The sequence below is a fragment of the Mus caroli genome, chromosome 19 (genome assembly GCF_900094665.2).
Source record: "Mus caroli chromosome 19, CAROLI_EIJ_v1.1, whole genome shotgun sequence".
NCBI lineage: Eukaryota > Metazoa > Chordata > Mammalia > Rodentia > Muridae > Mus > Mus caroli.
Genome location: NC_034588.1, coordinates 439,036 through 466,025, shown reverse-complemented (window position 1 = coordinate 466,025; position 26,990 = coordinate 439,036). Strand labels below are relative to the sequence as shown.

Genomic DNA, 26,990 nt, shown 5'->3' with positions numbered 1-26,990 from the left:
TTGGCTCTCAAAGCTAGAGTGTACTCTAGGAAGCTGAGCCATGAGAGGCCAGGCCGCCAATGGCCAGCACCAAAGAATGGCTCAGGACTTGGCTGGAGCCTCCACTGAGAACCTGGGCATTAGAAGGAGCCTAAGCCAGTGGCCGTAACACAGCAACCCGCCAGGAACTCAGGTCATACTACATACTTACAAAAGCAGGCCCCACCAGACTGACATCTTAAAGGCTGCACTAGGAATGACTAAGGGCAGGACACACAGACCCACACAAGCTGGACAGGAGAGACGTCTTTGCTTTTAATTCTGGTTTCATACATCGAGGGCCAAGTGTGCCAGGCCCTCTCGACCATGGCCACTCCTGCGTATGAGATCGGTTAGAAAAATAAATATGAAAAGGCGGCTCTCTCATGATCATGGAGCTGATCTGACAGCTATTAAATATGTCTTATCATCTGGCACAGCTCTGAAATTGCACCGAAAGGATCTGGAAGCACTTAGTTTGGTCTGAGGCAAAACAGGCGGCCATGGAAGAGGCTGGCCTCCCGAGAAGCCCTCACATCTCCGAGTCGGCATACATGCCGTTGATCAGGTAATCCACCTGCGTGTAGTCCTTCTTCTTGTAGGTCTCATAGGCTTGCAGGGCAAACATCACCAGGACCGCGATGAAGAGGGTCACCCCAACAAGGAGCACCACCAGAAGTAACATTTTGTTCACCAAGGATGGGGTCAGGGCATCAATGGTGACTAGGTACTGGCCTTGGGTGCTAGGCTGGCACAAGTCTGTGGTTGGTATCTTAACGTCCCCTGAGCTCCTGGATGTTGGCCCAGCAGAGGCAGTACCAGCTGTGGTTTTGGTCCCCACCTGCTCTGTTGTCAGGAGTGTGCCTGGCCCACCTGTGCCCTGGGTAGGTAATGTAGGGCTTGGCTGTGTGGTGGGGGATGTGACATCTACGTCAGGGCTCAGGCTGGTAGCACGCGCTGGCACTGTGCTGGCAGATGGCTCCTTGGTTTGTACCTGGGTGGTGGTCACTACGACAGAGGACACAGAAGCCACAGACTGGGTGGTGGTAGGCTCCAGGGTGGTGTTTGAAGGACTAGGTGTTGATCTACCTGCTGTGCTATGCACTGGCTGGTCTGTGGTCAGCTGGACGGTGGTACCTTGCATTTGGGCACCTGAGGTGGGTATGGGGTTCCTGCTGGATGTGTCAGTGGGTGTGCTTTTGGCAGGACTCGGAGTCCTTGTGTGAGGATCACTTGTGTTTACGGTGCCTGCAGCAAGAGTCGCGGTGTGGAGGGCCACAGTTGCTGCCATGGCTGTTCTTGGTGACACGCTGGCATTTGTTCTTGGCACTTCTGCATGTGGTGTGCTGAGGGAGGGGAGCCCAGCAATGGTGGTGGGTCTAGTCTGCTCTGCAGATGAGGGGCCCGAGGATGTAGGTACAGCCAGAGTTCTGGAGGTCACCCTGTCTGTTGTCCCCTCTCTGGTTGTTGGAGTGCTCGTGTTTGTTCCATGTGTTGTCACCTCTGCTGTCACTCTAGTAGAGTTCAGAGTGGCTGCCCAGGTCTCTGTTGTCAATGTGACAGAAGCAGGTGGCACTATGGCTGTTCTCTCGGTAAATGTCGTATCAGCCCTTTTAACTATGTCCCTCAGCATGCTTTGATTTACTGCTTTAGGCCACTTGGTAGTGACTATGTGTCCTGAAAGTAAGAAGAGAAGAAAGAGATAGAACACTTTCAACCACATGCGGGAGTCACCTGCTGTCACCTTAGCCACTGGCCCCTGTGCTAGCAGCTGTACAACACCATATTCTCCAACCAGAGGCCTGGGTGCTGATGGAGGTGACACATGAGTCCAGTGCCTCTTCTTCTCCGCCCCCCAACAGCTAACCACAGCTGCCCAGGGCACCCTTTGCCCATTCTGAGGCGATAGCCTGTGGAAACTTCAGAACTTTGTAACTGGATTCAATTCTCAGAGAATAGGATCAGAAGGCTCACATTATGTGATTAGCCAACAAAAACAAAGCAAACCTCAGCCCCTCTACCCGCCCCCCCCTGAGGCTCAGAGAGAGGAGAGGCTGCACAGACATTCCCACTCTAAACAGCCTCGGCTCAGATATAGGCTTGGCTGAAGCCTCTTGGAGATGAGCAGAGCCTGGCAGGGCAGGAGCATACTCAATACTGACGTGCTAACAAATGAGCTCGGACGAGGATGAGATCCCTAGAAGACAAGGCCACTCTGCAGGTCTCTACTGCCTGGTCACACTGTGGCTCCCACCTGTGCACCCTCTAACCCCAGCTCTGACTGGCAACCCATCCCAGTCCTGTGCTGGGAAGGCAGGAGTTTGTAGATACCTTCCTTCTGGAATCAGATCCCAGGGCCTTCCCTGGTGATCAGACAGCTTTCTCACTTACGTGGCTCTGCAGACGTCACATGGCTTCTAGGTACGAGCACAGAGGAAACCCACACCAGCACCAGGGCTGTCCACATCGTGCTGGGTGAGCTGCAAGCAGGGCTGCTGGTCTCTAAGCGTCTTGGCCACACAGCCCTTCAGGCTGTCAGCAATCGCCTTCTGCTTGGCCCAGGGATCTGGGACAAAGAAGGTGTGTTGGTCAGAGGTGTTTGTTTGCGAGGCAGCAAACAGACTCCCCAGAGGCCCAGGGCTCTGCAGGGTCTGCAGTGTAAGCCTAGGCCCAGTGCTTAGACCAGGACCAGGGGCCAGAGACCGGAAAGAACACAACTTAAGCAGCCATGAGGGTAAAGCCAACCTGATTGTGTCTTGCTCCCCACTGTACAAGCACTGTCCCATGCTCTTCCTAGAACTAGAGTTAGGCAGGAGACAGACAAGCCAATAGGATGACAACTTCTCAGGCCTGTACTGGATGAGTCTTATATTCTAGGGTACAAAATGTTTGTTCTTTGAAAAGAAAAGAGCAAGGATGGGTAGTGAGGAGAGTGACACCCTGACAGGGGAAGAGCTGAACTGAAGGCTTCCCACAGAGAACTCAGGTTCAGCTACAAGCTGGGGCAAGGCAGCTGGGCTGTGAAGATGCTTTGATGGCTCTTGGATCCCTCCCATCTGCTGATGCCCTAAAGATGCTACCAGCATCTTCAGCAGGTTCAGGGAGTTCCCTGTGCCTCATCCCTGGATTAGAAGTCTGCTGGGGAGTTCAAGGAGAAAAGATGTGACAGGCAGTCCTAGCACTAAGGAGGGCCTCAGCTCCCTGAACACACTCCAGTCCTTGTGCCTACACTACAAATCTGGGACAAGGGTGGACAAACCTTTTCTATAAAGGGCCAGGGAGCAAATACCATCTCTCAGGTACTAACTTAGTCCTGCCTGCCATAGCAGTGAAGAGACAGCCTTGGATGGCAGCATCTGTATCCACACAGTAGGCACTCCAGGCAACACAGCCCACACTGTAGTTTACCAGCTGTGGCTTCAGTGCTCTTACTCACCTCATGGTGGCTGAAGCCGTGTCCTTCTCTTGACTCTACAAACCCAGTACCTCAGGCCCCTTTCTAGTCCCAGTCTGGACTCCCAAATCAAGCAGGGCCCGGAGCACTCACCAGTGACAGCTGCTCAGTGCAGACTGGGAGGCCAGGCTGATGTCCTCCTTGAGCAGCTGGGGCCTTGGCATCCTGTCCTTGCCATATGAAGTCTGGCTTTGCAGATGCGAGCGGCTGGGCAGGGCACTCCCAGGCCATGGCATTCGCCAAGGCACAGGCAGGACAGAGGCGGGTGCTCCTCTGTGGTGTCAGAGACACCTATGGTTGAGAGAGGCAACACTGCTTAGGAAGAGCAAGGGACAAGCGTCCAGTGAGGAGGCCTCAGAAGGAGCAGCACTCAACAGCTCAGGGCTGGGGAAAAGACAGCTAGCTATCAGAGCTGTCCAAGTCACAACTTGTCACAAGTCACGATGTAGCAATTTGGACACAACAACTTTTATTTGTTTTGAGTCAGGGTTTTTCAGTGTAGTGCTGGCTGTTCTGGAACTTGCTCTGTAGACCAGTCTGTCCTCAAACTCAGAGATCAGCCTGCCTCTGCCTCCCTCCCAAGTGCTGGGATTAAAGGTACCACCTTTACCACCACTGCCCCGCTCAAGAACATTTTTTCAAGTCCAAAGATGGAGGTCTTGGTGTAGCATGCCTGTAATTCTCGTAGTTAGGGGGTGTAATCAGGGAGAGCAAGAGTTCATGGCTAGCCTTGGCTACATGCTGGGCTCCAGATCAGCACCTGACACATGAGGCCTCATTGGGGAGATGGCTTAGCAGTTGAGGTGCTTACTGCACAGGCACCAGGACCCTTGCAATGAGCTCAGGCCCCTAGCATTCCTGTAAAGGGACATGGCGGCACACACCTGTAACCCTGGGTTTGCAGGGAGCAGAGACAGATGGATGCCAAGGTTTTGAGTCAGGTTGGCTAAAACAGCCAACCTGAGGTTCAGAGAGACCCTGCCTACAAAACATGGGAGATGAGATAAGGAAGATTATCAACTTCTGGCTCTACACACAGCTCGCGGTAAGTACAGCTGCACATGCGTACCACTCCAACCCACAGCAAGGATTCCTTTGGGGAGACATTTATGAAGGCGCCAAATGAAAGAAGACAGCTATTTCATCACTGTCAGCTGGGAGGCTGTGGCACAGAGCAGCTGCTGACAAGTTCACATGGAGATGGTTTTCAACATTTATTTTCTTGTTTATGTGATTCTGAGTGTGTGTGCACATGTGTATGTGTCTGCAGAGGCTGAAGGAGGGCACTGGATGCCCCGGGGCTGGAGTCACAGGCATTTGTGAGCACCTGACAGGAGTGTTTGGCACTGAACAATGCAAGAGCAGCCAGAGGTTGTAACCCCTGACCCATCTTCCTAGTCCTCTTACATCAGCAATTCTCATCCTGTGCATCATGACCACTTTGGGAGTCCACCAACCCATTAACAGGGGTCACCTAAGGTCATCAGAAAACACAGATATTTACATTATGTAACCCTAGCTGTCCTGGAACTCACTCTGCCGATGAGGCTGGACTAGAACTCAGAAATCTGCCTCTCTGCCTCCTGAGTGCTGGGATTAAAGGCATACACTACTTGCTTGGCAGGAGTTGTTTTAATGAAAAGAACTAATTATATGTGTGTGCATGGGTGCATACTTAGCACAGTGCATGTGTGGAGGTCCAAGCACAACCTGCAGGGAATCTGATCTCTCCTTCCACCATCTGGACTGCCGTGATCAAACTCAGGTGGTTAAGAATGGTGGCAAGCTATGTATCAGAAGATGGCCTAGTCGGCCATCAGTGGAAAGAGAGGCTCATTGGTCGTGCAAACTTTATATGCCTCAGTACAGGGGAACGCCAGGGCCAAGAAGTGGGAGTGGGTGGGTGGGGGAGCATGTGGGGGACTTTTGGGATAGCATTGAAAATGTAAATGAAATACATACCTAATTTTTAAAAAGTGAAGAAAAAAAAAAAGAATGGTGGCAAGCTTTACCCCTTGAGCCATCTTGCTGGCCCTCACAGGGAAATTAAAAAACAACACGTGGGCCGGGCATGGTAGCACACGCCTTTAATGCCGGCACTTGGGAGGCAGAGGCAGGCAGATTTCTGAGTTCGAGGCCAGCCTGGTCTACAGAGTGAATTCCAGGATAGCCAGGGCTACACAGAGAAATCCTGTCTTGAAAGACAAACAAACAAAAAACAAACATGGGGCTGGAGAGATGGCTCAGTGGTTAAGAGCACTGACTGCTCTTCCAAAGGTCCTGAGTTCAACTCTCAGCAACCACACTGGGGCTCAGAACCATCTGTAATGGGATCCAATGCCCTCTTCTAGAAGGTCTGAAGACAGCTATAGTGTGATTGTATACATAAAATCAATAAAATTTTAAATACACACACACCAAACAAAAAAGCAATTTTGGTAAACCAGTTATTTATCTGTCAGGAAACCCTCCTTTCTCAGAGGTAATGGAATCAGGAATTTTATGTAATTTGAGGACACTAAGCAGACATCCTCTCTCCCAGTCTGTTAACTCCACTCCCCGAGGACCCTGAATGTGAAGGGCACTGCACACATGTGGTGCACAGACATACATGTACATAAAAACACGCAGGGGCTGGAAAGATGGCTCAGTGGTTAAGAGCACTGACTGCTCTTCCAAAGGTCCTGAGTTCAAATCCCAGCAACCACATGGTGGCTCACAACCACCGGTAATGAGATCTGACACCCTCTTCTGGAGTGTCTGAAGGCAGCTACAGTGAACTTACATATAATAAACAAATAAATCTTTAGAACAAAACAAAACACCCATACACATTAAATAGAGGAAAGAAAACACTAACAAAAAACCAAGTATTAATTCAGAAACTAGAACAGACAGACTGGGGCTGAGTCTCCTTTTTGGGAATTGGTCCCCCACAGGATCTGCAGGGAATCAGCATCAGGACACCTTTTGCCAGCTCATACAAGAAGGCCAGTATCTAATGTTCTCAATTCCATTGTGTCACACGGGCACACCCTTTCCACCACAGGGCAATGTCTATACACATAAGACTTTAAGTCTGCATTTCCTGAGCTGCTCTTACTCAAGTTCAGCCAGGTGACGTGTGTAAGTCCCCAAGTGACAACTAACCCTTGAGATGCTGCCCAGTTCCTCTAATGTTTGTTTGATAGATTGCACTCCCAATCTTGCCTTGCCTTTAACGCCTTTATGATGTGTGGATTGCTATATACAAATCACTAGGCCTCAAATTGGTGAACTTTTTCTCTGACATATACAGATTTCAATACAAGAAGTCCAGACTCAGCAAAGACCATTAATAATCCCTATCAGCAGGACCCATCTCTACTCCACGCTAGGGAAGTTACACAATTACAGAATAGAAATTGGGAAAGCTAGTACAGGACAAACCACAGTCACCTACCTAATCCTGACACATCACCTGCTTGGACGTATTATGTACATAGACATTGCCCTGTGATCTAAAGGATGTATCCACGTGGCAGACATTAGCCCACGATCCCAGAACATTAAATATTATCTTAACTGCACTGCTTATCTCCAGGTTTCTGAAAGTTCAGGTCTCACTACCAAAATGTCAAAGGTCTGTGTTCTAAACGCTTGCTAAGCCAGTATTTCTGATAATCCGCTGTCCAACAGGCGAGTCTAATTTATAAACGGAAAACCTGTATTTTAAACAGTTTGCTGGTTGACTTATTGAAATTTTAGAGCTGGTTCCTAGGGGTCGGGGTGTAAGTAATACAAGTTTTTAAGAGTCGGACTTCTAAGCCCCAGCCAGACCGTTAAGCGCACAAGCTAGCGGCCACAAGGGGAGGCAGGCAAGTAGACAAATGAGGAGGAAGGAAAAATGTGATGGATTTTCCTCATTGGTAGGTAGAAGAGTTTGGAGTGCAGGCCTCAACTATTTCCGAGACCAACACCTTCTAGGGTACAGCCTGATCCAAGACTCGCCTACTCTCGAATGTCCGTAGAGAGCTCGCAAACTGCCCAGCATCGACTGGCGATCGCCGTCAGCCCACCTCCTCCTCCTGCGCATCCATGCTTCTCTAAGGGCTCGGCCCATTCCTCCCTCCTCCGCCTTGAATCTCCATTCCTCACCGCCTAGCGCACCGGGTCCCCATTCATCCCTCTTCCGCCCCGCACCTCGCTGTCCATCCCCAAGCGGTTCATGGGGCCTTCACGACAGCTCCCTGGACGGCAGTGCGGGTCGCTTACCCGGGCGCGGTAGGCCCGTGGCCCTCACACCGCAGCGCAGCCACTTCAGCGATTCAGCCCCGCGCGGGGACGTGGACCGCAGCGAAACCCAGTTAGCTCAGCTCACTGGTGCGCGCTGGACCCCACCCGGACTGCCCCGGAAAGACGTCACGAAAGGGGGACCAATAGGCTGTCGCTGGCACGCGCGGGCGCGTGCAGTGGGCGTGGTTTGTTTAGGCCACGCCTGCTTCAGGAGCTGCCTTCCAACTTGGTCCCGCCTTGGCCACGCAGAGCTATTTGGAGCCTATCTAACGGAAGTGAGGGATCCAGGGACTTGTAGGCTATGTCTGTGTCTAGGGCTTTTCCCAGAAGCCGGGGAGAAGAGGGGTCAGATCAGGTGAGCGCAGATGTACTCGGACGATGGCTGATCTAGACAGGGCAGCTCTCGAAGGCCTCGTGAGGTACTTTATGAGGCTCTTCTGACCTGGTTCCCGATCTTTCTTCCCATCGGCTATTCAACTCCTTAAGGCGGTCCAGCCTTGTCCTTGCTCGCAGGCATGGCTTGGCTACTGAGGTTTGCTTTGCACACACTGCACCTGCCAGCTTCCAGCTAAGCATTTCACCTGAAAGGCAATACACTGATTTAATTCTGCAAGAAGATCTCGCTTTTGTTTTTCAAGTCCAGAAACAGTCTCACAAAGGGCTTTGGAATTTTACACGTGGCATGACACGTGGGACGAAATGGAAAGCCTGTGAGACTTGCTTTTAATTTTAAAAGATTAGGGTTGGAAAGATGGCTCAGCAGTTAAGAGCACTGATGCTCTTGCAGATGACCCCGTTTGATTCCCAGCACCCACACGGTGGCAGTTCCAGGAGATTCCACGCCTTAAGGCCTCCAGTGCACACACATACATACATAATATGTATGTGTTTTATTTTTGAGTCAGGGTCTCTCTTTGTATCCCTTCTGTACTGGAACTCTGCATAGATCCGATTGTCCTTGAACTCACGGAGATCCACTTGACTCATGACTTCCTGTGCTAGGATTAAAGTCATGAGCCACTGCATCCAGCCTACATAATTTTTAAAGAAAGAATTTAATGTAAAGTAGGTTTTGCAAGTCAGTAGATGAATTCTGCTACTGAATGCCAATTTGTGTAAGACCCTTTTAAGATCTTCTACCACGCCCCATCCAAAGTGATCATCATTGCCAGTTTTATTTTGTTTTGAGACAAGGTTTCACAGTCTAGCCCTGGCTGGTTTGGGGCTTGCTATGTAGATCATCCTGGCCTTAAACTCACAGAAATCTGTTTGCCTGCTGGGATTAAAAGCATGTGCCACCATGGCTGGCCAATTTCTAGTTTTATAACCTGTCTTGAGTCCTGGGCTCAGAAACCAATGGACCCTGCTCTGAGCTCTATTAAGACTATATATAAGCCTCGCTGTACTGTCATCAGCACACCTGCAGCTCAACCTGCTTTCCGGTGTGTGGAATTTGCCCATCAATGGCTTGCTGAAAGCAGCTGGAGGAAGACACTGGCAGACAAGCTCCTTTTGCTTTGTGTTTGTTTTAATCTCTCAAGGTGTTCCAGAAGAAGAAATACAATATCAGTGCTCAGTGAAAACACCCCTGAACCATCAATGGAAATGGCGTGTAGTGCTGTTCACCCTTTCCTCAGATGTCAAGAGTCTCTGGTGTTCAACTTGCAACTTCCTCAAATGCCAAGGTCCTCATTTCTCTCCTAAGAAAAACAGATAGTAGGGTGTGGTGTGCATGCCACTGATCCCAGCACTCAGGAGGCAGAGGCAGGAGGATCTCTGTGAGTTCCAGGCCAAGGCTACATAGTGACACCTTAAAAAACAAAATAAGCTGGGCAGTGGTGGCGCACGCCTTTAACCCCAGCACTCAGGAGGCAGGGGCAGGCAGATCTCTGAGTTCGAGGCCAACCTGGTCTACAGTGAGTTCTAGGGGCTATACAGAGAAACCCTGTCTCAAAAAAAGCAAAAAACAAAAAAATGGTAGAAGAGTAAATTTTTTCCTTTTTTTCATGACAAGGTCTTGCTATATAACTTTAGATGGCCTAGAACTCACTATAAAGACCACACCATCCTCAAAATCAGATATTCACCAACTCTGCCTCATGAGTGCTGGGATTAAAGACGTGTACCACGATAACTGGCTAAGAATATAATTTGAAAAGTAAATTTTCATTATTTATAAAATATGTGAACTATTTTATTATTATTATTACCATTACTATTATTATTTTACTTTTGGAGACAGGGTTTCTCTGTTTAGCTCAGGATGTCCTGAAACTTGCTTTGTTGACTAAGCTGGAGGAAGTCTGAGATTTGCCTACATCTGCCTCCTAAGTACCACCAGTGTCCAGTCAATTTTTATATGTCTATCACTTACATGCAATACCCATGAAGAGAGTGTCTTATCCTGCAGTCACAGACTGTTGTGAGCCACACGTGTGGGTTCTGGGAATCAAACCCAGTTCCTCTACAAGATCAGCAAGTGCTCTGACCATTGAGGCATCTCTTCAGCCTCCTTTTCCTTTTTTTTTTTTTTTTTTTTTTTTGGTTGTTGTTGTTTTGAGACAGTTTCTTTTTGTAGCCCTGCTTGTCCTAGAGCTAGAGCTAGCTCTGTAGAGCAGGCTGGCCTCAAACTCATACTCATCTTCTTCTTCTTCTTCTTTTTTTTTTAAAGATTTATTTATTTGTTTTATGTAAGTACACTGTCATTTAAGACACACTTAAGAGCATCAGATTCCATTACAGATGGTCGTGAGCCACCATGTGGTTGCTGGGAATTGAACTCAGGACCTCTGGAAGAGCAGTCAGTGCTCTTAACCACTGAGCCATCTCTCCAGCCCTCATCTTCTTTTTAAAAATAATACTTCAGGCAGGCTGGAGAGATGGCTCAGCAGTTAAGAGCACTGACTGCTCTTCCAAAGGTCCTGAGTTCAAATCCCAGTAACCACATAGTGGCTCACAATCATCTGTAATGAGATCTGACGCCCTCTTCTGCAGTGTCTGAAGACAGCTACAGTGTACTTACATATAATAAATAAATAATTCTTAGCCAGGCTTGGTGGTGCAAGCCTTTAATCTCAGCACTTGGGAGGCAAAGTCAGGCAGATTTCTGAGTTCAAGGCCAGCCTGGTCTACAGAGTGAGTTCCAGGACAGCCAGGACTACACAGAGAAATCCTGTCTTGAAAAATCAAAAAAGGAAAAATTAATTAATTAATTTATTATAATAATAATAATAATAATATTATTATTATTATTATTATTATTATTTCAGGGCTTTAATCTCAGTACTTAGCATTAGGGAGGCAGAGGTGGGCAGATTTCTTGAGTTTGAGGCCAGCCTCTTCTACAGAGTGAGTCCCAGGACAATCAGGGCTACACAGTGAGAATGTCTCAAAACAAAATTATCTAGAAGTATAGGGAGTGAGTGTAGTCCTGAGTGAATTGTGTTGTTGATGTAATATGCCATGGCATGGCCATATTACAGCCCCCAGTGCCTCAGCCCATGTGAGCGGCAAAGGCAAAGCCTTACCGGAGGAATTAAAGCCTTTCTCTGGTTGGAATGTAAACACAGACAATATGTGGGAAAAAAAATGTCCACGGTAGTCCCCCAGTCCTAAGATTACTTCGCTGCAGAGACTGCTCCTGCTGAGATGAGCTAAACCTGTTCACCAGCTCTGTATAATATACATCCTGAGCTTCCTGGATGCTGTCCATCAGAGACTCTAGCTCATCCAATTTCAGCTTTCCCTGTATATGTGCTGTCATTCCTTCATCCCTCACTGCCCCTAGTCAAGGTTCCAGGACCCAAGCTGTAAGGCAAAGAAGTAAAGGCTATGGCCAGGCATGTGGTACAGGTGTGGTGCAGGTGTGCCATCTCAGCTGCTTGGGAGGCTGGAGCTGGAGGATTGCAAGTTCAAGGCCTACCTAGACTACAGAAGTAGTTCAAAGCTAGTCTTGACAACATAACAAGGCCATGCCACAAAATGTAAAAGGCAAAACAAGGGCAGGGAAGTAGCTCAGTGATCAAGTGTTTGTGTCAGTCAGTGTATTTTAACCCCATTGTCACAGACATGTAGGGGTTGGCAAGAGAGATGGCTCCTTGGTGAAGAGCCCCTACTGCCCTTGCAGTAGGACCTTATACCAGAGTTTAATGCCCACCACCCACACTGCTGCCCACAACTTTTCTGTAACAATTTCAGGGTGTCCAGGATGTCCACTGGCCTCTATGGACACCTGTATTCATTAGCTCTTACATATAGACATACTCATTTAAAAAGTAAAAACAGAAAAACAGGCTGTGAACTCTCAGACTAGAGGAGCCCAAAGTGCATTTGACCCTAATTCTGTGGGCTCAGAGTTACACACCGAAGGAGGAGGCTGGCCCATGTGGGAAACTAGCCCAATCCCAAGTCTGTATCAAGTTCCTGGCATTGTACTAAGGTTAATCTCTTGCTGTTAACAATGGTTCTGTAGTTATGTAAGATGCTAACATATGGGGGAATCTGGGTTAATATATGGGGAAGCAGGAACTGGATAGTATTTTTGTAAAACTTCTGTTAAGTCAAAATTATCTCAAAATAGGAAAAAAAGAACAGGGAATAATGGTCATTTTGCTGGGTATAGTGGCGTCTTGATGTGTGCGAGACTGAGTCAAGTTCAAGACGAGTCTGGTCTACATACTGAGTTCAAGGCCACCTAGGGCTACATAGTGATACCCTGCTTCAATGTAAAAACAAACAAAAAACCAACCAACCAAACAGAGTCAATTTTACCACTGGCAAGTCTTGTCTTGCAAGATTGATTTGGTTTCATTCCCTGAATCTGTATGGTGGAAGGAGAGAACTGACTCCCAAAAGTTATCTTCTAACCTCCACACATTCACCATGGCACAGGAGTGGACAGAAGACAGGGGCGTACAGGAAAGGGCAAGTTAAGTTGTAGCGCACGTATACCCCTCCAGCGACCCCCTCCTCCCGTCTCCTACTTCATACTTCCCAATGCTATCAGGTCATGAAGCCATTTAGGAATTAATCCATTGATTAGATCTAAGTCCTCAAGACCTGATGGTCTCTGGAGACTCTATAATGGATGCTCTTACTGTGGTGGTTTGAATGAGAATGGCCCCCTGTTGGGGATTGGTTCTAATGCTTTGAATTAATCTGGCCCCCAAAATCAGGAATCTGCATGTCCAAATGCTGAAGGTCCTTGTCCCCAATTGGTCTTTGATTGATGAATAAAGAGCCAACAGCCAATGGCTGGGCAGGTAGACCTTTGGATTGCGAGGGCTAAGAACTGTTAGGGAGAAAGAGAATCATCATGGCTTGGGGGAGAAGGGTGTAAGAGCAGGATGTAAGAGCTGCAGGGGAGAAAACCAACCAGCTATGTAAGAATTTGGGTAACTGGCCACTGGCCACTTCCCCTATTGGGCCTGGGGTAACAGGGGAAGGTTTAGGACTCTCAGACATCCTGGAGGAGAACGTGTGTTAGCAGGGGAAGATTTAGGAATGCCTAGCCTTGCCGGGCGTGGTGGCGCACGCCTTTAATCCCAGCACTCGGGAGGCAGAGGCAGGCAGATTTCTGAGTTCGAGGCCAGCCTGGTCTACAAAGTGAGTGCCAGGACAGCCAGGACTATACAGAGAAACCCTGTCTCGAAAAACCTAAAAAAAAAAAAAAAAAAAAAAAAGGAATGCCTAGCCTTTGAGCTAGTCACAGCATGTCAAAAATTAACTGGTGTGTGTGTGTGTGTGTGTGTGTATTTCATCTTCGAATCCAGATTGCTCCTGTGGTGTGTGTGTACAACCCACTAGGAGCCAAAGCCAAAGTAGAGCTAAAATACTACTGTTACAGTTCCCAGAGGCTTGAATGTTCGAATAACTGGTCTCCAGTTGATGGAACTATATGGGAAGGATTAGGAATTGTATAGCCTTGTTGCAGGAAGTGTGTCACTGGGGTGGGCTTTGAGGTTTCAAAAGCCCACTCCAGGCCAAGTCTGATTTTCTCTTTCTGCCTTCTGCCTGTGGACCAGGATGTAAGCTCTTTGCTGCTCCAGCACCATGCCTACGTGCCTGCAGCCATACTCCCTACCATGATGATTGTGGACTAACCCTCTGAAGCTGTAAGCAAGCCCTAATTAAATGCTTTCTTTGATAAGTTATAAGCTAGGCAGTCTCTGGCTACCTCCTTTAACAACCTGACTATCTTGTCTATAACCTGCCACATGGCTAGCTCTATACCTTTCTTTGCTCTGCTGTAGTCCATGTCTATTCCCTCCATGTCCCCTCTCTATCTCCCTTGTCTGCTTTCTTCCCCTCCATCACTCTCTGCCTGGAAGTTCTGCCCCCCTCCTTCCTGCCCCAGCTATTGGCTGCCAGCTCTTACAACCAATCTCTGATATAATTCTAGATTGTCTTTAGGCAGGAAGGACGAATATTTACAAACAGAAAATCTGGTGACAGACCATAGAAATGACAACACCAGAATCTGGCCAACATGTAGTTCTCTGCTGGTACAGCATTAACAATTAAATACTGAGCCACATTTTCACACAATGTGAAGAAAAGTTACCCCCACAAACTAAGACAGAAGGTTTAGGGGATGTGACCGTGTTGGAGGAGGTGTGTCACTGGGGCAGGCTTTGAGGTTTCAACAGACTCCTGCCATTTCCAGTTTGCTCTCTGCTTCTGGTTCAAGATGGAAGCTCTCAGTTGCTGTTCCTGACCCCTGCTGTCTCCTCTGCCATCATGAACTCTAAACCTCGGGCACTGTGAGCTCCAGATAAACTCTTTCTATTGTTTCCTTAGACATGCTGCTGTAGCACAGCAATAGAGATTAACTAACACACTGACCCTTAGGTGATTTTTTTTTCAATCCAGTCAAGAGGACAGAACTCTTTGTCCCAGTGTGGCGCAGAGACCGTGTTCTCTAAGACAGAGCGTGAGTACTCAAGATAAAGGAATACCTCTGTAGAAAACAGACAGGAGGCGGGCTTAGCTCCCTGGCTTGCCATAAGGAAGGGTTACACATCAGAATTGCCTTGCACATCTTCCTTCCCCTCCCTTAAGCCCCATCCGGCTACTGTGGTGGCAGAGAAGCCATGTTGCTTCTGTCCTGAGCTCTGGTCTACTGCCCATGGTGATGATCCTGCGCCCCTGCGGACACCCAGCCCAGGTTAATAGTGAAGACCTGCCCAGGGCTTCCCTTCCCAGGGACCAAGCGCACCCATTGTGGCACAGGGAGTGGGGCATCTACCACAGCTTTCCTCAGCAGCTCCAGCTTTACACATGGGATCCAGAAGGAAGTTAACATCCTTGACCTTGCACTGTCTTGGGCAAGGAGCAAATCAGAGGTCCTCGGCTCTACAGGAGCCCAAGGCAGTGGCTCCAGGTCACAGGAACTCCACAGTGGGCACGGACTGGATGTAAAGGCCTGAGTATTGCTGGCAGAGAGGTCTTCCCTGTGTGAGTCACAAGCAGACCAGATCTTAGAGCTTTCTGAGAAGCTCACTGTTATTGGGGAACCCGAGAAACAAACAGAAGTGTCACTTTGCTGACAAGAACTCCAACAGAGGACCCCAGAAGGACATGTTAGACAGTACTCCTCTAAGGCTCTCAGCTGGGCAAAGGAGCAAACAAAGCATTGTCACACTGGGGATAGCACTGTAAGACAAGGGAGCCAGGGGACCCTGGCCTAGAGTGGGTCCAGCTACAGGAGGGCTGAGCCCGGGCTGTGCACAGAGTTGCTAGGGAAAGGGAATAATTTCTCAGGCAGGACGGAGCAGGTGTGGATGTGGGTAGTGCTTCCTGGAAGAGGTCTCAGCAAAAGCAAGAAGCTGAGGCCCCAGTTACCAGGGCCCACTGAGCCAGCCCAGTTATCTTACCCCATCAATACCCAGCCAGGCTCTACTCTTTTTTTTTTTTTTTAAAGATTTATTATATGTAAGTTCACTGTAGCTGTCTTCAGATGCACCAGAAGAGGGCATCAGATCTCATTACATTACACATGGTTGTGAGCCACCATGTGGTTACTGGGATTTGAACTCAGGACCTTCAGAAGAGCATTCAGCGCTCTTAACCACTGAGCCATCTCTCCAGCCCCCAGGTTCTAGTCTTTTTTTTTTTTTTAAGATTTATTTATTATTATATCTAAGTATACTGTAGCTGTCTTCAGATGCACCAGAAGAGGGTGTCAGATCTCATTACGGATGGTTGTGAGCCACCATGTGGTTGCTGGGATTTTGAACTCATGACCTTCGGAAGAGCAGCCAGTGCTCTTAACCACTGAGCCATCTCTCCAGCCCCCAGGTTCTACTCTTAACCCAGTAGGCAGTAGTAGGCAGTAAGGTGGATATTTAGGTTGCTACAGTGATCAGTCTGGGAACCCTCAGTCTCTCCCTAGTCCTGACAGAATCGGGTGTATACAGTTGCTGTGACCTTGCTCTGCCACTGTTCAAATCTTGATCACCGAGGTGGGGTTTCTCAACTGGAAAAGCCAGGAAAACCTAAGCAGGATGATGCCGCCCCCTACAGGCCACAGGGCAGACTGCAGGACTGAGGCAAGGCTGTGCTATAAGGGAGCCACTCATTTATTTATTTTTGTTTGTTTGTTTAGTTAATGTATATTGGTATTTTGGCTGCACATATGTCTGTGTACCATGTTGGGAACCAAAGTTGCGTCCTCTGGAAGAGCAACAAGTGCTCTTTTTTTTTTTTTTGGCAGGAGGTAGGGAGTGGGGTGTCTTTGTGTAGCTCTGGCATACCTCTGGCAGTCCTGGAACTTACTATGTACACCAGGCTGGATCAAAATCACAGAGCTCCACCCACCTCTGCTTCCTGGGTTGTGGGAGTAACATAGTGCCGTCAACACTGTTAACCGTGGAGCAACCTCTTCAGCCCAATGAGGGTTCTTCACCATTATCTTCACTTTGCAAGAGGCCTGGGTCCCCCGTCTATAGAATGGTCAAGAATTAAGATCTTCCTGGAAGGAACATGAGGAGCACTGTGCAAGCAAGCCAAGCTCAACAGTAACTGCATCCCATGCATCACAATACTAGCATGGGTCTGCCAGGGCTCTCTGTAGAACGTTAAGAGTGAATCTTGGTGCCAGTGCTCATTTGCTGCTCTTTGGTCAAAGTGGCTGAGGGACAAGCAGAGAGAGGCAGATGGCCCCAGCCTGCCAGAGTACTATTCTGGAAGACACAAGTCCCCAATCCAGGAACCCCCAAGTTGAGGGCTCTCAGTTTCTCTGGTGTACCCCTGATACTTCAAGCCTGGGAGCTTCAGGGGAGAGCCTCTGTGGGATTCCTGCCTTTGCTGACTCCATGCCCCAGAGAACGAGTCTTTGCAGTTAGACTGTTGGCCCCAGGAAGACTCAAGAGCCTTCTTTAGAGTCCCATCTAAAGGTTGCTGATGCTAAGACCCCATCGGAGAAAGCAGGCGTCATCAAGAGACAAGCATGGACTCAAAGCCACAACCCTGTGGCCACCATCCTCCTCTGCCCCTCAGAGACAGTATTCTGTCCTGGGCGCTTTGAATGACTTCCTTACCTGTCACTGTGTCAATCTCAGGATTCCTGTGGGGTAGAACGTGCGTGGTCTTGCAGGAAGGATGGGGAGAGCTCTCCAGACCAGAGCTCTTATGGAAGTAAGAGCAGAGAACACAATAGCCCTCTCCACCACACTCCCTATCCAGGTCCTTTTCCTGCAGCCTCCCCATCAATAGTCCCCTTCTCTGTCCATACCACGCCAGCCAGCTGCCCTTGGCCCTAGCCATACCTCTTCCCATGTCACATCCACAGCCGCGTCAAGCTTAGGCCACCCGGCTTGGCAGCAAGTGTCTTTACACACGGAGCTCAGCAGTCCAAGGACTAGTTTACTTCACACGTTCTTATTTATTTGTGGAGGGAGTGGATGTGGGCGGTGCGTGGATGAGCATGAGATCAGAGGACAAGCAAAACAGTTGGTTCTCTCCTTCCACTGTGTGGGTCCTAGGGAGTGAACTCAGGTTGTCAGGCTTGGTGGAAAATGCCTTTATCTGCTGAGCCATCTTGCTGGCTCTACATTCTGCATTTAAACAACAACGACAACAACAAAGGATTTATTTATTTTTATTTTATATAAATGGGTATTTTACCAACATGTTTGTCTGTGTGCCATGTGTGTACCTGATGCTTTGGAGCCAGAAGAGGGCATCTGATTCCCTGGAAGTGAACTTCTGAGAGTCTGTTTGCAATGAAAGGTTCCTGAGCAGCGGGATGTGTTCCAGAGGGGTATTGTGTCCTCTGATTTTTTTTTTTTAAGATTTATTTATTATATGTAAGTACACTGTAGCTGTCTTCAGAGACTCCAGAAGAGGGCATCAGATCCCATTACAGATGATTGTGAGCCACCATGTGGTTGCTGGGATTTGAACTCAGGACCTCAGTGCTCTTAATCACTGAGCCATCTCTCCAGCCCCGTGTCCTCTGATCTTAAGGAGAGTCATGGAGCCCTGGTGGTTGTTAGCAGCCATATGGATGCTGGGAAAGAGACTCCAGTCCTCTGACAAGAGCAGCAAGTGCTTCTAACCACTGAGCCACCTTTCCAGCCCCACACTCTGTATTTTGAACAGAGTTTTTGAATAAGTTGCCCTGGCAGGACTTGGACTTGTGATCCTTCTGCCTCAGCTTCCTGAGTGGGTAGAATCATGAGTCTGTGCTACCACCTAATGAAGCAGGATATGAAATTAAGGCATTTCTTTTTCTTAATTTTTAAAAAATTAAATGATTATGGTGGTTTGACTTTTAAATGCCCCTCATAGTTTTGGGCATTTGGGTATTTGGTCCCCAGCTGTTGGCATTGTTTGGGGGAGGTCTAGGAGATGTGGCCTAATTGGAGGAAGTACATCACTGGTGTTGGGGCTTATGTGGCCTTGTTAGAGAAAGTACTGCACCAGGGGTGGGGTTTTGAGGCCTCAGAGCCTTGTATCATTCCCAACTTACTCTCTCTGCTTCCTGTTTGTGGTTTAGGGTGTGAGCCCTCAGCTTCCCGCTCCTGCTTCTATGCCTTGGCTCCACCATGGCGGACCCTATGGGTCCATCACCCAAAAGTGTTCTTGCTTTTTTGTTTGTTTGATTTTTTGAGACAGGGTTTCTCTGTATAGCCCTGGCTGTCCTGGAACTCACTTTGTAGACCAGGCTGGCCTCGAACTCAGAAATCCGCTTGCCTCTGCCTCCCGAGTGCTGGGATTAAAGGTGTGCGCCACCACGCCCGGCTGTTTTCTTCCTTTTATAAGTTGCTTGGGTCATGGTGTTTTTTATCACAGTAACAAAAAAGTAACTCATTTGATTTTTAAATTATTTTAAATTATCCGTATATGAGGGGGGTTGTGTATGTGAGTGCTTGGTATCGGATCCCCTGGAGCCGGCGTTATAGTTGTGTGCCATCTGGATGAGGATACTGGGAACGAAACTCGAGACTTCTGAAAGATCAGCAAGGACTCTTGACTGTTGAACAATGTTTCCAGGCCCTACATTGTGTGTGTGTGTGTGTGTGTGTGTGTGTGTGTGTGAATGCGCGCGCCCATGCACGCATGCCTGTTGAGATCAGAGGACAGCTTTGGAGGATCTGTTGAACTCAGGTCATCAGGCTTGGTGGCAAGCACCTTCACTCACCGAGCCACTTTGTCATCTAACAGAACATTTCTGTTGTCTCTCTTTGTCTAGAAAAATCTCACTTTTTTTCAGTAGTCTTGATGCGTTGAGGTATGATTTACAACTCTCAGGTGATAGGTCCCAAACATGCTTAGGCCACAGAGTGACCAACTCATTCCTATTTGATAGAGGCATTCCCAGTTTTAGCCTGAAAGTGGCATATCCCAGGAGCGTATTGATACCAGACACACAGGGTGGCCCACCACCCAAAATGTAAGCGTAAAGAGGGGTGCAGTGTGTGTGGTGGGTAGTACCAGGGCCTTCCTCTAAAGCCTGGAGAGAGCTTCAGGAAGTCATGTGGACATGTGTCCTTTGGAACTGCCTGATAAATTAAAGGTCAAGGATGTGGCTGTCATTGCCCCATCAGCCCTGGCCCTGACCTGGTGGCCTTTTTGTGTAGAAAACTTTCCTCCAGGCCTGGCACAGCCACTGCAATCAGAACAGCTGAAATCGTCTCTCATGTTAGTCTCTTTTCTGGTCATTGGCATGAAGACTGGCAGGAAACAACTTGCTTATGGGAGGGATGGGTTAGCTCATGGTTTGTGGATGTCCATTCTGCCATGGCATGGAAGACCTGATGAGGGTAAGATATCTGGTCACATTGTGTCAGTGTGAAAACAGATAAATACTGGTCTGGTATTCAACTTGGTTTCTCCTTTTTGTCCAGTCTAGGAGCCCAGCCCATGAGATGGTCAGGTGTTGTCCTCTGTCCCTCTGGCTTGTATGGACAAACTCTCCAACAAACATCAGACTTTGTTGGAACATGGGTCAGCCCCATGCCCTTATTTTGAAGTGGGCCTGTGAACATTAGGAATTGTGCCAGTTTCCTGGGGCAGATGCCCATTAAATTAGGCATCAAGACGTGGCAGAATCATGTTCCTGAAGGGAACGAGCAGGGTCCTTCTGACTTGCCGAGTTCTCTGCCCAGTCCAGTGCCAGGAACACTGGCCTGGAGAACTCTTCACTGTAACCCCTCCCCATGGAGGATTCTTTTATTCTTTTCTGCCTGTCTCGAACCACTCTGCTTTTATTGTGGCAACTGCTGTTATTTTTGACATTTTGGTTGTGAGCCTAGCCTTTAACAGCTGAGCCATCTCTCCAGCCCTGCTGTTATTTTTGAGATGGATCTTGCTCTTTTGCCCAGGGTAATCTTGAACTCCTGACCTAAGGGAGTCTCCTGCCTCCCCTTCCCCAATAGGCAGGCACCCAGCTTACTTTTTTGTGGGTAGGAGTGGGGAGTGTGCTGGTAAGTATTTTGTTAACTTGACAACAAGCTGGAGTTAGCAGAGAAGAGGACTCTTATCTGAGAAAAATGCGTCTGATTGGCCTGTGGGCACTGTCTTGCTTGGTGATGGAAATGGAAGGACAGGTGGTCCAGAGTGGTATAGAGAGCAGGCTAAGCAAACCATAGGGAGCAAGCAGTGGGCAGGGTTCCTCCATGGATTCCGCTGTGGTTCCAGCTTGGAGCTTCTGCAGTCCCACTAACTTTTCTTCATGATGGATTGTAAGCTGTGAGATGAAATAAACCCTTTCCTCCCCAAGATGTAGCAAGAGAAAGCAAGCCAAGCCTGTGGCATTCTGGTGGCTGAACTCAGGTCCTCTGCTGTGCTTGACCACTGAGCTACACCCCCACCTTTTACCTCCCCTTTTTCTTTCCTCCTCCTCTATAGTACTGATAATTAGGTCCAGCTTCTTTCACATGTCAACATACGAACATTCTACCATATAGCCACATCCTGGCCAACCTCCTTACTTTCTTTTTGAGATAGGGTCTTCCACAGCTCAGACTGGCCTTACTTGCTACATAGCTGAGGATTACCTTGGATTTTTAATCCTCCTTTTCTCTGTTTCCAAGGGCTGGGATTAGAGCTGAGCCGCACCAGCCCAGGTTATGTGAGCGAGGCGGGGGATCACATACTTTGTGTTTGCTAGGGAAGCAGTCTACCAAATAAGCTAGTTTTGTTTTTCTCTTTACATTTCATTTCTTTACTTGTTTATTTACTTACTTTTTTTATTTTTTATTTTTTGAGACAGGGGTTCTGTTTAATAGCCCTGGCTATCCTGGACTTGCTTTGTAGATCAGGCAGACCTCAAACTCAGAGATCTGTCTGCCTCTGCCTTCCAAGTGCTAGGATCAAAGGTGTGTGCTATTGGCCCAGCAATTTAATTTATTATATGTGAGGGGAGGCAGACGCCATGGCATGTGTGTGGAGGTCTGAGTGACAACACTGTGGAGTTTCCTCTTCTTCCATAATTGTATGGGTTCCAGGGATTGAATTCAGGTCATCAGGCTTGTACTGTTTGGTGACAAATGTTTACTTGCAGAGCCATCTCTCTGATCTAGTTAACCCCTCCCCTGCCCATGTTGTTGCACAAAATAGCAATGAATTTACCTCCCTCTCTATCAGCTTCCTGAGTTCTGGGACTTTTCCCCCCAGTGCCAGGTCTTCTTAGGGCATGCTAGACACTCGTTCTATCACTGAGTCACACAACAAGCCCCTTAAAGACTTTTAAAAAAATGTGTGTGAGAGCCCATGCTTATGTGCATGGGTGTGTGTATGCTGTGTGTATGTGCATGTTGTGTGTTTGTGTGTGCATGTGTATGTGTGTGCATGTGTGTAGATGTGATTTATACATCTAATGTAACACATATGTGTAGATCAAGGGACAATGCCAGGTGTTAGTCCCCTTTCACCTTGTTCAGGACAGGGTCTCTCTTGTTCATTGCTTTACATGCAGAGGTGGCTGGATTCAGTCTTCCTTTGGTTTTCCTGTGTCCACTGGAACTACAGATATTTGTGCGTCTGGCTTTTTATGTGGGTTCTTGGGATCTGCTCTCAGGTCTTCCCGTTTATGCAGCAAGTACTTTACTCAAGAAGCTATCTCCACAGACCCTAAACCCTTTTTCAAAAGCTTTATTTAGAGACAGGCTTTCCCTAAATTGCCCAGGCTGGCCCTGAATTCCTTTAGCTCAGGGTATTTGTATTGGAAACACTCGTGCAGTTCCCTGAGTACTGTATACAGGGGTGTGGCACCACACTTGGCTGTCTTTTCTAGGGACATCTGTCATTGGACTCAGGGGCCACCTGGAAGGTCCAGGACAATCTATTTCAGGAGCCCTCTCTTAATTCTACGGCACGCTAATAATGACAGGCCTGAGGATTCCAAGACGTCTCTGTCTTCTGAGGACCACTTCCAGTCCACTCCAAATCTCCCTCGGGTATTTACAAAAGAAACCAAATCAAGTACATCTCCTCCTTAGCTTGTAATGAAAATGAAATATTCAGTGTGCTTTGAACGAGGCAAGATCCACCAGCACTGAATGATGAGATAGGCTACAATAACAACTTCAGAGTCAGTAGGGACAGGTGAGTCATCACTCCAGGAAGGAGAGGCAGCAGCCAGGGCTGGGGTGTAGCTCAGCTGGCAGAGTGCTTACTTAGCATTTACTACTCTGTGAGTTCAGTCCCTGGGCTTTTTTTTTTTTTTTTGGCAAGGTTTCTCTGTATAGCCCTGGCAGTTCTAGAACTCACTGAATAGACTAAGCTGGCCTTGGACTCGGAGATCTGTCTGTCTCTACCTCCAGAGTATTAAAGGTGTGTGGCACCGCTGTCCAGCTTCCCTGGCACTTCATTAATGTGGCATGGACGCATGTGCTTGAAGTCCCCAACATTTAAGAAGTGGAGGTAGGGGCTGGTGAGATGGCTCAGTGGGTAAGAGCACCGGTCTGCTCTCCCGAAGGTCCAGAGTTCAAATCCCAGCAACCACATGGTGGCTCACAACCATCCGTNCATCCGTAATGAGATCTGGCACCCTCTTCTGGAGTGTCTGAAGACAGCTACAGTGTACTTACATATAATAAATTAAAAAAAAAAAAAAAAAAAAAGAAGTGGAGGTAGAAGGATCAGAGGTTCAAGGTTATCCTCAGCTACATTGTGAGTTCAAGACTGGCCTGGGCCACAAGAGACCCCATCTCAAAACAAATCCCCCCAAAGTGAAAATAACATCAAAAGAAGTAGGGATTGTCTGGGGATAGCGAGCCCATTTGCCCTCTGTCCAATCTTAGATCTGTGGCAAACATGACTTACAGGCTTTATAGTCTGAAGGTTTGTATCAGTTGATGTCACTGTTCCGTTCCCACAGTGTAATGAAGAAACTAAGGCTTACAGTGAAAAATCAGCCCAAGCCTTTTACCCCAGCCAGCTCAAAGACCATGGCTGACCCGCCTAAACCTTCCAGTGCCCACTGCAACTTTCCTTGGCCTGTTCTGGGTGTAGGTTGCCAGGCGGTGGAGTCTGAGGAATGGGTGCTCAATGGGCATTCACATGAAGTGGGTGCCTCTCAGCGCCTTGATGGAGGATGCTGGGGCTTATAGAGTCCTAGCCATACTTCTGACTGCTGGTGTTACTCTGCCAGGCAGGAGAGGCTCGGTGCCTGGAATAGCTTTTTGAGTCAGTGGTTTCTGCCTGGGAGGGGAACCAAAGAGACAAAGACATTATTGTCTGATAGGTCCTATGAGGACCCATGTTGAGCCCCTGTCCCCAGAAATGATTAGATAGGACAGGTGCTGGTGCACGCTACTTCCCGGAATTGGACCTTGCATCTGAGGACAGGACTAAGGGTGAGAACTATCAAACACCAGACCTGAGAGAGTGCGTCACCGGCAGGAGCTGTGGAAGGCGACCTTCCAGGGAAGTTGGAGCTTAGCAGGTTCTCTGATTGCATACTGTGTTACCAAAGGTCTAAAAATGGCTGACCCCTGTGATGTCAGAAGTCTGCAGGATGCAACAGTGATAAGTTCTAGTGTGTTCTTTGGACTTTTCTGAAGGTCCAAGTTGGGAGCTGAGACTTTGCACTGATGTGACTCAGGGGCGAGAGTGCTGGTTCTTCTGCTCAGCAGCTCAGTGGCCACTTGTTGATGTATTCATCTTTTTATTTATTTTATTTTATTTTTTGTCTTTTATTCTTATCGCTTGCTGTCTTAGTTAGGGTTTCCATTGCTGTGAAGAGACATGACCAAGGCAACTCCTTTAAGGACAACTCTTAACTAGGGCTATCTTAAAGGTTCAGAGGTTCAGTCCATTATCATCAAGGTAGGAACATGGCAGCATCTAGGCAGGCATAGTGCAGGCAGAGCTGAGAGTTCTACATTTTGTTCTGAGGGCAGTCAAAAGAAGTCTGTCTCAGCCGGGCGTGGTGGCGCACGCCTTTAATCCCAGCACTCGGGAGGCAGAGGCAGGCTGATTTCTGAGTTCGAGGCCAGCCTGGTCTACAAAGTGAGTTCCAGGACAGCCCGGGCTATACAGCCAGGGCTATTTCGAAACCCTGTCTCGAAAAACCAAAAAAAAAAAAAAAAAAAAAAAAAAAGAAGTCTGTCTCATGGGCAGCTGGGAGAAGGATCTCAAAGCCCACCCCAAAGTGACACACCTACTCTAACAAGGTCACACATCCTAATAGTACCACTCCCTGGGCCAAACATATTCAAACCACCACACCTGCTTAACCGATTTTTTTCCTTTGTTTTTTTGAGACAGGGTTTCACCACTCCCTGGCTACTTTTTTTTTTTTTTTTTAATTTGTATTTATGTATATTGGTGTTTTGCTTGTATATACATCTGTGTGCCACCTACATGCCTGGTGCTGTGGAGGCCAGAAGAGGGCATTGGATTTCCTGGAACTGGAGTTAGAATTGTGAGCTGCCGTGTGGACATTAGAAATAGAACCAGGCCTTTTGGAAGAGCAGCAAGTGCTATTAACAGCTGAGCCATCTTTCAAAACTCTTTAGCTTTTGAGATAGGATCTCATTATATAGTCCTGGATAGCTTTGCACTCACAGAGATCCACCTGCCTATTTTCTAATAGTAGGAATAAAAATGTGTACCACTGGGCTGGGTGTGGTGGCACACGCCTTTAATCCCAGCACTNGGGAGGCAGAGGCAGGCAGATTTCTGAGTTTGAGGCCAGCCTGGTCTACAGAGTGAGTTCCAGGACAGCCAAGGCTACACAGAGAAAACAAAACAAAACAAAACAAAAAATGTGTACCACTGCATCCAGGTTATTTTAAAATTAAACTTATATATTTATGCATTGCATGTATGAGTATACACATTCATGTGCTCAGTCTGGCAGTTTTCCAGAAAACTGTTGTATGACAGTTTTCTCCAAGACTGAAAACATCCAGTCCTGTAGGGAAGCTCCCTAAGCAGGAAGGTAAACAACTCAAACAGCTTCAGGAAGTCCCTGAAACTGACCAGATTCACTTGGTCCCTTTCTGCCACAATATGCAATAAACGCTGAAAGTCTGTCACCGAGAAGCAGGGCCTACCTGCAAAGAAGACTCAGACCACACAAGCCGTCTAGAAGCAGCAGAAACCAGCTGAGCTGTCTGGAAGAGCTTAGACCAACTGAGACACTGAGGCGGATACTCTCCAGCCTGTTGAGCTGCCTGCAGGCTGTGCAGTGTGCTCCAAGTTCCCAGCATTGTAAGCTGTCACCCATGCCGGGGTGGGCCTCGGGGATGCAGCTGTCTTTGAGTCATTTCTGCTCCTATAAGTAACCCCTCACCCATATTCTTCCAAGTAACCCCAATAAAACTCATGGCTTACCTTTGGTGGTATCTGTGCCTTGGTCTTTTGTGGGCTCCCTGTCTGGGTTGAGAAGATGTGTGTTGTATCTCTCCAGGAAATATTTTGTCCCACAACAGTGTGTGCTGATGCAGTGGTATCCATATGGCAGTCAGAGGACAACCTGTATGGATCAGTCTTCTTCGCCTACTACAGGTCATCCATCAGGCCTGGTGGCAAGTACCCCAGCAGCCGAGCCATTTTCAAATTTGGAACTCAGCTATGAACTTTGAACCACCCCAGTGTTCCCCTTCTGTTCTCTATAGCTAGCCTCCCCATCTAGGGCTCCCCACCTGTACCTCAGATGCCTCTGCTGACATCCGAGAGACCTGCCATCCTGGTGCTGTCCTAGAGACTTGCAGTCTGTGGGTCAGAAACAATGGACAGAGAATGGGGCAAGTGTGTGGGTGCCCAGGCTTGGGCTTAATGGGACTTCTGTGCAGGGCTAGTGCTCACCAGAGAGGACAGGCTGGTTCTCAGGAGCCTGAAGCACCCAGTGGGGCCGAGGCTGTGAACTCCAGGGGAGTCTGCTGGTGCTGTAGAGTACAAGATGGAACGGACGGAAGGTCAGCTCCGAGGGGATCTGCAGTCTGGCACTCGGGCTTGAAGGTAGGATGGAGACTGACCCAAGGTTTAGAGCAGCTCAATCCAGGGTGAGGTGAAGGTGCCATTTCCCATCCTGTCTGGTGTTAAGGCTCTCCCTCTGTCCCGCCTCTTCCCACGTGGGCCAGCATTTCTTCCCCTTTCACAGTCTCAGCCCTGTCCAGCACGCAGGGTGCTTCCTTAATGAAAGAAAATCAGATCTTTTACTTCAGTGTTGCTCATTTAACATTTTTTTTCCCGAGTCAGGGTTTCTCTGTGTAGCCCTGGCTGTCCTGGAACTCACTTTGTAGACCAGGCTGGCCTCGAACTCAGAAATCCGCCTGCCTCTGCCTCC

At 48.3% G+C, this 26,990-nt stretch overlaps 1 protein-coding gene across 4 annotated transcripts; it reads right to left on the bottom strand.

Annotated features, from left to right (window-relative positions):
* Positions 1 to 270: 270 nt before the first annotated feature.
* C19H11orf24 (chromosome 19 C11orf24 homolog) lies at positions 271 to 17,590 on the bottom strand. 4 transcript variants are annotated; one of them, XM_021151831.1, is made up of 5 exons: positions 17,515 to 17,590; positions 16,565 to 16,689; positions 3,566 to 3,763; positions 2,410 to 2,584; positions 271 to 1,695 (listed from the first exon to the last, which is right to left on the bottom strand). In XM_021151831.1, the coding sequence occupies exons 4-5, from the start codon at positions 2,483 to 2,485 to the stop codon at positions 551 to 553; spliced, it is 1,221 nt and encodes a 406-aa protein (XP_021007490.1). In that variant the 5' UTR covers positions 2,486 to 2,584; positions 3,566 to 3,763; positions 16,565 to 16,689; positions 17,515 to 17,590; the 3' UTR covers positions 271 to 550. The 4 variants fall into 4 exon arrangements, with proteins under 4 accessions (XP_021007490.1, XP_021007493.1, XP_021007492.1 ...); XM_021151834.1 differs by lacking the exon at positions 16,565 to 16,689; XM_021151833.2 differs by lacking the exons at positions 16,565 to 16,689; positions 17,515 to 17,590 and adding an exon at positions 7,655 to 7,890.
* Positions 17,591 to 26,990: the final 9,400 nt, after the last annotated feature.